Below are 11,674 nucleotides of genomic sequence, written 5' to 3' on the forward strand. Positions count from 1 at the left end.
CAACTTAATAAATGTGTGTATGGATGTGTGTTAATGGTGCATAGTACTGTGTAGGTGTGTACATACATGTACATATATTCATAAGGGAGACATTATTCCCTCACAAACACATTTCACCTCATCATATTTATGTTCTTGGAACCCATACTTTTAATTTTGCCTTAACAGCCTTAGAATTTGATCTAATCTCGATCCTAACTCAGGCCAAAATGAAGCAATCAGGCATGCAGATATACCCCAGGATTGCCAGCCATGATAGTGTAGTTGCCATCGTCATCCAGAGAGGCAGCGGCTGTGTGCAGAGAGCAGGTACCATCCGGATCTCGACTGATGCGGTAGTGCTCGCTCCGTTTTGAGATCTGTTTTCCATCTTTAAACCAGTACACCTACACAGACACAAACCCACTGAACATGTAAACAGCATTATCCATCATTCTTTTTTTCATAAATATCCAAGTATAAAGATCACTGCTTGTTTGCGTTCACTCTCGTGCTGTCAGTAGCTAGAAACAGAATGAATGATGGGAAGTAAACTGTGTTCCTATGCACTGTGTGTGTGTGTTTGAGAGAGAGAGAGAGAGAGACTCAGTGCGAAAGAAAGCATCACAGCCATATATGGCAGGAATCCCAGCAATGACTTGTCAGCAGCAGACAAACATCAACTTTAATAATAATACTAAACCTCCACCACTAATCCCTGTCCCTGTCTTATTTAATTTTACTCTTTTTATCTCTCTCTCTCTCTCTTGATCAAACCCTTCTCATACCACATGTACTGTAAATCCAAAAATAGTATATTCATATATTCTTATTCTGAGACACCTCACAGAGTTTCCTGGAAATATTCGCAACACTGATAATCTGGGATTTCAGAACAACTGCGGTGACCTCTGACCTTTGGCTTAGGGTCTCCGATGACCTTGCAGCTGAAGGTGACAGGCATGCCCTCGAACACTTTGAAGTGTTTGAGTTTGTGGTCGAAGTAAGGTGCCACACAGTCTCCCAGCGGGCTGTCATCGTGCTGGACGTCATCGTCGCTCTCCTCCACTGGGGAGCGTTCCAGCCGAAACTCGATCTCGCTGATCAGCCGCTGCTCGAAGCTCGACACCTTGTACTCCTGTGACCGAAACAACACGGGAACTAAGAGTTAGACGAGAAAGACATGCTAGGCACTAGAGTTTAACTAGCACCACAAAATATGAGGGAAATTGTGAGGTTACAAAGTGGAAAAGTGTGACCATGGCAAAATACGTGAAGAAATGTGGAATGTAGCGTGCACATACACACACACACACACACACACACACCTAATCATTTACTAATTTATAGGTTGCAACATGACTGTGTAATGACTAATACACAGTAATGTTTTGGTACACCCTTCCTCTTTACTTTCTCTTTTCTCAGTTTTCACTTTTCATTTGCTTTACTGGCATGACAAATAACTACATTTGTATCGCCAAAGCAGGTGTAAAGGAAGGGTAGTGTAAAAAAAGGAGAAATAAAATAAAATAAAATAAAAATGGATTGAAATAACAAAAAAAAAATAATTGTGCAAACGATGTACATAAATTAAGGACAATATAAAGGCACTATATACAGAATAACTGAAAAAAAAGAAGAATAAAATGATTACAATTACCGAACAAAAGTGAACTTTAATAATAAAGGTAAGAAAAAATATAAAACAATAATAATAAAGAAGAGCAATCATAACGATTAAAAGAGACACAAGGGCGAAGCGGATCACTCGCTGTCCCTCATATTGTGGCAGGCCGAGACATGTTGTGCTTTCTCTCTACCATCACTATCAGCACTCTCTGCCTTTTTATTTTTTCTTGTATTTTTTATTTTTTTTGCTTGTTATTGTGCAAAAAATTAATGGTCATGGTGTGTGAATGACACATCACAATGGTAATTACAGTCTTAGGGCACAGCTGCAGTAGAGGACACACACAAACACACACACACACACACACCTGACCCTCCATCACTTTTCCCAAATACTCTCTTTTTAGTTACCTCTTATTTCTCTTTCTTTCTCTTTTTCTCTCTCTCTCACGCTCACACACACACTCATACTGCACAGACATGAACGTATTTGCACACAGATGTATTGAGCATTCAGTGAACATTAGATTTAAATGATATCCATAGAATCAACATTGCTCTGGAAGAGAAAATCGTGTTTATCTTTTATAGCGTATCAAAGCCCATCTTGGCCCAGACACATTCTCTGATTCTTACACCCCAATTATAGTCATTAAGATCTCCTGATCGTATCGCATACACAAAAGATTGCTTTGAATTCAGAAGGTAATATTAAAGAAGGTTGAATTATGGACAGCTCAGACCATGGGCTTTGATTGGTTGAGAGAAAAAAAGCATAGTGAACGTAGCCGGCATACTTTCAAACCAAAGCGCAGGAGTGACCAGTGGAAAGTGAGAGAGGTAAAGACAGAAAGAAAAGTGGAGCAGGTTTGGATAACCTTTTGGGGGACAAATTCTGAATCAGCTGAACTGCTTTCCTGTAGAAAGATCAGAGAACAGGCAGTCGCTATCTGAGGACATCACATCCTGTGCTCACACTGTACATCATACCTACGGGTGTATTATACATTATACATGCAGGTGTGTATTTGCAGGCGTGAACTTACCTCATAGTCACTCTCATCTTTTACAAAAATGCCACATACTTTACCTGACAAAGTAGCCGTGTGCAGGTTGAGTTCAGATTAAAGGAGTAATAAGCAGATTTCCTCACTGGTCACATATTAATACATATTACTAGTCATGTGGCTTTACCTGATCAGTGATCATCCTGATTTCAGCATCACGTGAATAGAGAACTTGTCACCATTTGACAACTTTTTCCCCCAATAACCTTGAAGTTGAACACGTTTAAGGACGGTTTGTAATTTTTAGAACCCTTGCAACGTTGTAAACGTTGACAAGCTTCCCCAACCAACATCATAATTTGTGAGTTGCCTTTTAGGGGAAAAAAAAGAGGCAGGGCTGAGCAGCTTAGTGCTGGAGTGGAGTTACATTCTGGGCCAGAAAAATATAAACAGAACCCTTATAGACAGAACCCTATTGAGACCTGATGTATGCCAATACTGTGTTTCACAATGTATATAGGACAGAAATTATATTATTATTATTGTTGACACAAACTTTATAACTGCACAAAATTACAGACTGCACCTTTAATGGAAGAATAATATTAAAGGGAACGCATTGTTCCTTCAGTTAAAAAAATAAGCAAATGTGATCAGACACTCATGGTCCCACATCTGACATCTGTGTATGTCAGTTGTAATATCAGAACTTCAAAGGTGACACACAGTGCAGCAAACATATACTATATTATTGAGTGTGTGTACCTGTGTAGCGGGCTCCTCGTCTGTTTGCTGTGTGCTAAACACTGTGGCTGCGTTGTCAGCCCCCAGAAGCCTGCGAGCCATCTTCTCTTCATAGGTTAACCTCTGAAAGCAAGCAGGATTAATGGGTTAGAGCCTAGGTTAGTGTGTCTGAGACACGAACATGGGCACATTCTCACACTACTTGTCATTTAGATGAGTTTACTGCAGGGGACTATTAGTGACCATGCTGAGTCAGTGCTGGAGGTGTTTCATTTGGTTGGATTTCTACTACGAACACACACAGGAAGTGGACTGATGTTGGTAATGGCCCCTGCATTGACAGTCCAGAGGAACTTCTATTAATCTTATCCATGGGTAAAGTGCAAGTCAGTGAGAGGTTTTAGAAAATGCCTGACATCAGATGTATTTTAATAATGTAACATTCCCCATCATGAGGTGGTGGTTTCCTAATTCAATCAGAAGTATTCCAACATTTTCCATCCAAGACCTCTAAGAGATCCATCTAAGCAATGGATCTGATCTCTTCCCATCTCCTCAGTAGTATATGAGCGAGTACTATAAATAAGAATGGAGATTTACTTGCACTGAAAAAAGTATGGCTTGCAAATACTTTTAAATGCAGTACACAGACTCCCAGATACTGCTATAACTAATGCTGTATTCGACTAAAGGTTGTAATTCCTGCCCTCCAACCAAAAAAAGAAACAAAAGTAAATGCCCCCTTAACTCAAAACCATTTAACTCCTCCGAGTTCCTCAGACTTCCATAACTGACGTCGAATCAACATGGCCGCTCACAGCATCAACAGTAATCACAGCACACTTCTTACCTTTAAATGAGTTACACCGTATATACTGCATTTGCTTTAGATCAATCAACATACAGACATGTTCTCTTGTTAAATCTATAACACTGACTATACAGTTCACTGTTTTGAGAAGATAAACTATACATCAGTCATCACAGATAGCTGGCGAGCTTGTTGCTGACAAACGACAAACATAGAGGCGGCCATGATTTTTTTCCCACGCTGTAGAATTAAAAACCCACTCAACTTTTTTCTCCAAGCCATGAATCAGGTGCTCGACCCTCGCAATGCTATCATCCCTTATACATTTATTCACTACGTTAAATCAGAGTGTAAAACTGGATGGTGAGTTCACATTAGACAAAGTGAATTTCAAGTTAACACATTTTCAGGGAAACATGTTAAAACTATTGTTTGTGATAATCACACATACGGTACAGATGCAGCAGATCGAAATGAGGTTCTCAATAATATTTCTTTTATTTGTAAGAGTTACGAGTGTTTATTGCAGTCAGAAACATGTTAATCCCCCTTTATTCTATAGCGAGCCACACCCACAGACACACACCTGCTGGCCGTTGCTGACACGTTCCTCTTTAAAGCGCAGCTTCCTCTCCAGGTCCTGAATGACGGCATCTTTCGAGTCTTGGATCTCGGAGTCGCTTACGATCCGTGGTGTGCGGGTGTTCTTACGCAGGAACCCGCTGTTTGACAGCAATGACAACAAAAGGACAGAGAAAGAAAATACAGAAGAAGAGCTATTAGAAAAAAAACTTGGTGTACCTGTTTAATAGCAGTGTAATGCAAAACCAAGTCACTCACGTGGGGCAAAAATTATGAATGGCTTATCTAATGTAATTTAAATGTAATACAATATATAATATGACAGTTACATTCTTTCAGACTCCAAATTAGGAAAGCTCCTCATGGATTGTGACTGACTGCATAGCATGATTGTAGTAGAGAAATCTTATGTGATTCTCAGTGTCGCCATTTATTACAATTGGCCATTGTTGAAAAACATCCATCGTTGCAGAAAAGCCCTTCCAAACCCATCAGACTGCTTTAGTGTCATGGACATGTGAAAATTCATAAGCAGTTGTAAAAATGTGGAACGTATCCTGTCTGGAGTGAGTCGATCCTTGCGAACATCTGTTCTGCTTAAAAAAAATCTCTTCCAGCTCTCACAGGAATTGTAGCTCAAACTCAGGAGACAAAGTCGTGACTGACAGGCGCTGGTTGCTCCACCCCCGTCTGCTGGCTGCCCCGCCCCCTGTCTGCTGGCCAAGTGGGAAATCACGTCAGCTGAGCGCTGACTAAATATTGACACGTCTATCAGAAACTATGCTAAGATCTCTCTCTCACACATATACACACACAACTTTATTTGGTCCCACATAGAACCACAAAAAAAAAAAAAAAAAAACCCACACACAGATGTACAAAGATTCACACTTTAAAATTCTCCAAGCGCAGTAAAACTGCAGGTATTTTTTTCCATTGCTGAAATATACTTGTAGACAGAAGTACGTGTCCAGGTAGAAGTTTAAAGATTTATATTTACAAAAATATAAATCTTTCATTGTGAACATGTGTGCACAAGTCTTCTAAATGAATCAGAGCTCTGAAATTCCACTGTGCTCTTTAATCGTCCTCATTCTGAGTCCTGAATGCCAGAGATCAGACCAAGTGATTGTGGGAGGAAAAAAAAAAAAAACGAGTGAGAGATGGAGATTATGATAAAAGGCAATTGTAGGAACACCGAAGAAAGAAAGACTTCTTTTTGAAGTGCAATTTATGGTTTTAGTACGCATTTCATCAGCGTGAATAAAGCCAAGAGGGCTCAGCACTAAAGATCTCCACGTTAATCTAACCATTCAGAGCTCTTATTTCTCTGATTAGATAAGAGAAAGGTTACCAGGTTTCGCTGCCCAGTTGGCGGGGGTTAGTAATTGTACGGTATAACAGTGTGCACAAGGTGGTATGGTAGTGCAGTTGGTAGTGTTGCTGCCTCACAGCTCAGAGGTCCCTAGTTTAATCCTGAGCTCAGTTTACTGACTGTACAGAGTTTCTCTGCACGCGCTCCCTGTGTCCATGTGAGTTCCTCGGGGTTCTCCCCGGCTCCGAGAAAACATGCCAGTAGGCGGATTAATGAAGATAAATTGCCCCCAAGTGTGTAAGAGTGTGTAAATGTGTGAGTCCCTGGTGCACTGCGATGGACTGGCATCTCATCCAGGGTGTATTCCTGCCTCATACCCAGTGATCCCAGGATAGGCCCCTGATCCACAATGACCCTGACTAGTTACTGAAAGTGAGTGAGTGCACAGTGTGCGTTTGTGTGTGTGTGTGTATGTGTATATGCGTGTGTTGCAGGACAAAACTCATTGTGACCCATTCTCTCACAAACAAGTCCTTGGCATCCTCCGCAGTCTCATTTTGAGATAGTGTGATTTATAATTAAGGCATAAACACACATTTTGATAAAACCTTTTGTTTTAGCTCAGAACACACATACTCACACACAGCATGCACATAAACATTCCCTCCTGTCTTTAAAAAGGTCCTTCCGTCTCTATAAACATGCTTTATAAGAATGTAAACATGATCTTCTATCCAGGAGCCACAGTGCAGCTGCAGGAGTCCACGGCTACGTTCCAAATTACAACACGCTCCCTACACAGTGCTCTGCTGCAGATCATTTGATGAACGTTGAAGGCGTGCACGCAGGGGACACTGAATCTGTGGCTTTATTTAGGGTGATGTGTGTGTGCTGCTGGCCTTAGTTAGACTTCATTAGACCATTTGAAAGAATGAGGGGGAAAAACTAGGCTGCAAATAATGTCTAAAATGATAATCACAATTATTTTGCTTAAAACTAAAATCTGAATGAAAAAATTATCACTTTTTAATCATTTGTCATTTTAAATCAACAAAAAAAACAGCTTTTTTCCATATTAACCGTTATTAGTCTATAATTATACACTATTACTTATTGCTGCTACACAATCAAAATTAGATTTAATTTAGCATATTCTGACACATCTGTCACACTGTGCAAGGAAAAGTGAATGTGGAACTTGTGACTCAATGTTTAAATAATAGAGGAAGCCAAAATTGTGATCAAATACCATCAGCTTTAAAATAAGGTACTTAAAATATAGGTACTTACACTGTGCCGTTTCCTTTGGGCAGCCCCAGTGCATTGACAGGTGGTGCAGTGGGTGTGGCCGGCAACACAGACACCAAAAACCCAGCAGGTGACTGGGGCTTGGATGTGAAAGGGGACGAGCTGTCAGAACGGGTGGGACTTGTGGTGGCAAGAGGTGGGGGTGGAGGCGGCGGTGGGGGAAAGTCCTGCGGTGGGCCACATGGAGAGGTGACCGTGCTGGAGCTGAGGAAGGGTGGAGGAGGAGGAGGGAACGAAGGTGAGCCTGGTGACTCCACTCCACCTCCTTTAGGCAATGGCTGGAAAGGCGGCAGGGTGACACGGCCAAATGGCTTGTGGGTAGCGGAGGGCGAGAGTGGCGATGCCAGGCTGGAGCCCGAGGAGGTGGAGGACTGGGTGGAGTAGCTCACCGACCCACCGCTGGGGCTGCTGGGAGATTGGGCGGCGATGAATTGCTTGGGCCGAGCATAGTTGAACGTGCTCGTCTGCATGGCGCTGCACTCCAGCTCCTGGAAGGAGGGAGGAGGGGGAAGAGGCGGAGATGGAGGCGGGATGTTCTGGGGTGGCTGGTGCTGAGGAAGGGGCGGGGCTTTTTGTTCAGGATGTTGCTGCTGGAATTGCTGCCACTTAGCCGCTTCCTGCTGCTCTAGTAGGACCTGATCGTGAAGCTGCTTCAGTTGTTCTGCGTTCCTGCAGGATGGAATAAAAAGGAAACTGTGGATTAGTCACTGTTCGTCCTCCTGTTCGTATACATATGGAGCAGAGCCTCCATATATATAATCCACACATGATAAGCCAATATCTACGACAGATATAAGCCAATTTTCCATTGATTTGCTCACCGTTCTAGATGTGAAATCATGGGGCAGCGTGCTCACTGCCCCATTCAGCGCTATAGAGGTTTGACCTAGTGGTCAAAAATGGGAACTGCACCAAACTCTAACTCTATACACCCATTGGACAGAAATCATAATTCTCCATGTTCACTCTATGAACATTTTCAGTTAAGACAGTTAATGCCCATTCACTGTGAGTTGCCAGGGTCACAATTTCTAGGCCAAATTGGGCCAATTTAAAAATACTCTGTGGCCTTGCTTTATAGCAAATAATCAGAAGTAAATCTAATAAATCTCTGTAAACAAAGGCAAATTGTAAGTGTAGACAAGGTCTGAGAAAAAAGATGAAAAATGTGTCTCCTTTTTCCAATGCCCAGGTTTTTTGAGCTAGTTTTAGAAAATGTTTTTGCTGAAACCTGGCAACCCTGGTTACTGATATTAGGTCTTTGGGAAACACACTTGCTGTATCAAATACAGTTGAACAATTGAAGTTCTGTCTAAAAACAAACTGCTCAGAATGAGCTGCTAGACTGTATACTATGTTGTCAACGCTCAAGTATTACAGGGTTCCTCTAAAAATTCACTAGATAATAGCCTGAAGCATAAGTCAAATGTGATAACCTCTCAACTTCATTTTGTTTGAGGCTATGTCATTATTCATGTCAACCAGCTGCACCAGAATCTATGCTCACAAGCTGCTGCTGTTGTCAATCAGTATTGTAAAAAAATAATTAAATAAAGAATCAAGTACTCAACATTTGATTAGCTGGCATGATGAGACATTTGGCTAAAATGGGTCCTGCTTTGTTTCACTTCTCAAACTCATCCATAAACTACATTCCTGATTCAGCTGAATGTGAATGTGACGACTCATGCTGAGTGTTTTCCTGCTGTCAGAGATGAGACCTCTCCAGGCTGTAATCTGCACATCCTTTACATGCGCCTGTAGCCTTCCACATCCTCCCCCTACACTTCAAAAACATGGCTCTAACTGTGCCACAGCATTAAACCAAGCTCACAACAATGTTCTGGAAGCACCACTGTGATCAAGCATCTGATGTAGCTGCTCTATAATTAGTTTGCTACTCTACCACACACAAAACGGTGCTTCAACATTTGCATTCCGGAAATGTTGACTGTTGTATGAGGCAAAAAAAAAAAAAAAAAAACCCAGAGAGTAAGACCATAAATGTTGTTCTGACATTCTGAAGATGTTTTGCGTGTGATGCAGGGCCACACAGTCTGTTCTGGGAATAACATCAGCATTTTCAGGCTCGGCTCAGAGCTCTAGGGCGTAAACACAAAATGGCTCTCCTTTTCAGAACTGATGGCCTGTCAAGATGTGGGTCATAAAATGCAAAGACTTTGTAGAATAGAGTGTACGCTTTAGCTTTAACGTTTTACAGTCAGGGAACCCTGAAAAAAAAAAAACACTCAGTACAGATTTAATTCACAAAGGCACATTAAATGTGTACAGTAATATTTTGCCTATTTATCAGAGCCAGAGTTTGTTTTCTGTTTTTCAGCTTTCCATTTTTATTAAAACTATCATTAAATTCTACTTGACATTATTTTATAGACATAATAACTTAAAATGAGAAAATCATGGACCCCCTAGCTATGCTTTACGGACCTCACTATGAGAACCATGGCTCTATAAGCTCTATAAACATTAAGTGTGTGTGTGTGTGTGTGTGTGTGTGTTTGGGTTTGTACTCACACCAATATTAATGGCTAGAAAAGGAATGGTCAGGATGATCAACTCACTGCTTAAGTTCTTAGATTTTTTTTTCTTTCCTTTTTTTTGTTTAGAATATTTTCAGTCAACGATTACAACAGCGACGTCACATCAGTATTTTCATGCCTGGATCACTGGATCATCATTTTTGTGAGCCTTTAAAGAGCCGTAAACTAAAGCTCTTCATTTATAACATATTAATACCTATCCATTGCTTAACACCAATAACCTAGGCTCTGAAAGTAGAATAGGAAGAACTCTAGGGAGAAAAGCGCTTACAGGAACATTTTAAATGTATGAACTATTAGATGATGACATTTATTATACTGATTTTTATATTATATATAAATTATACTATAATATATATAAAATATATATTATACTAGTTTTTAATACATTCACTAGTCGCTGCTGTGGGGATGTTCACTAGGCAGGATGGTGGGAAAAAACAGCAAGACAGATGGTAAATAAATGCAGGCAGCTGGTTTAAAAAAAACAAATTCTACACACCATTGCACATTGTGTAAAGCTATGCTGGGAAAGTATTTTTTATTTTCTTTTGCTTTAATTGTACATTTTCTCTTGTATGAAGTGTACTACACTAACCAGTTTTTGCTTACTCTCGTAACCAGTTTTTTTTTTTTTTAAACTCTTAAACCAGTTTTTTTTGCTATTGGAAAAAGTCGACTAATGCACTAGTTTTTTTTAATTAGGCCTCCTGATCGACTAGCAAAATTGAATAGTCATGCAACCCCTTACACAGGCCTTACAGCTGTTTTCCAAACACCAAAAATAAGAATAAGGAGAATTCTAAAGAGCATACATGTCCTGTGTCTCCCATCTTTCTTATCTTCGTGCTCCAACAACCTTTCTCTTTTCAGCATCTCTACACCGGATAGTCTGATGAAATCAGATGAAATGAGTGACATGTCTACACTACATTTCCGGATTTGGAGTCGGTCACTGAATCACATTAAAGACCAAAGACAATGAGTTTCTGAATCATTTTTAAGGATTCAAATGCAGCATCGCTTTCAAGCTTGTGAGCAGTGTTGGGGAAGCTACTCTGCAATTGTCATCAAGCTCATCAAGCTACAAGCTACTCATAATTTAACGGAGCTACAGCCGAACGAAATGAGCTACACTTGAGCTACTTTCTCAAACTGAGGAAAAGCAACTGTGAGGTTTTCACTTTTACAGCTAATTTATTGCCCAGAATCAAATGTACATGCTTGTGTATGATATGCTGTAACACAGATTTTGCGTTTCGATTTGTAAAACAGTATTAATAAGAAGTAGTTAGCATTACTTAAATGTAAAAACAAAATAATAATAATAATAATAATAATAATAATAAACAGATACAGAGGCCTCAATCCAATATACTCCCAGTTCAGTTTGTTTCTGGAAATATTTAGTTAGTTAAGGTTAATGGGCATACAGTAATCAATTTATCATTGAATTAAATAGCTACATTTAATAATATGAATTGCTGCAATTGCTTGTCATCATTGCTTGTTATTTTATATCGGCCGATGCTAGTTATTAGACTCAATCATACCGGAGGTTACCCGCCATACTAAATTAGGTATTTAATCTAGTAGCATTGTTGCTTGTAGATCACTATTTCCTGACACTGCCTATGAGTGCAAGTCCACACACACACACACACACACACACACACACCCAGACAGCGTACAGTGGCACATGCAGAACACAGGAGGTTCAAACAGGGGTCTGGTG

The 11,674-nt window shown here is 40.4% G+C and overlaps 1 protein-coding gene across 8 annotated transcripts in view; it reads right to left on the bottom strand.

Annotated features, from left to right (window-relative positions):
* palld (palladin, cytoskeletal associated protein) overlaps positions 1-11,674 on the bottom strand; it is a 99,920-nt gene that overhangs the window by 7,098 nt on the left and 81,148 nt on the right. For 7 of the 8 annotated variants that reach the window (XM_053242147.1, XM_034313616.2, XM_053242146.1 and 4 more), the window contains 6 exons: positions 7,361-8,047; positions 4,760-4,895; positions 3,384-3,485; positions 2,490-2,528; positions 896-1,117; positions 237-386 (listed from right to left, as the gene is read on the bottom strand). In XM_053242147.1, coding sequence (XP_053098122.1) covers positions 237-386; positions 896-1,117; positions 2,490-2,528; positions 3,384-3,485; positions 4,760-4,895; positions 7,361-8,047 — 1,336 coding nt within the window. The remainder of the gene's footprint in view (positions 1-236; positions 387-895; positions 1,118-2,489; positions 2,529-3,383; positions 3,486-4,759; positions 4,896-7,360; positions 8,048-11,674) is intronic. The other variant, XM_034313617.2, reaches the window with a different exon arrangement.

The sequence above is a fragment of the Pangasianodon hypophthalmus genome, chromosome 19, assembly GCF_027358585.1.
Source record: "Pangasianodon hypophthalmus isolate fPanHyp1 chromosome 19, fPanHyp1.pri, whole genome shotgun sequence".
Classification (NCBI taxonomy): Eukaryota; Metazoa; Chordata; class Actinopteri; order Siluriformes; family Pangasiidae; genus Pangasianodon; species Pangasianodon hypophthalmus.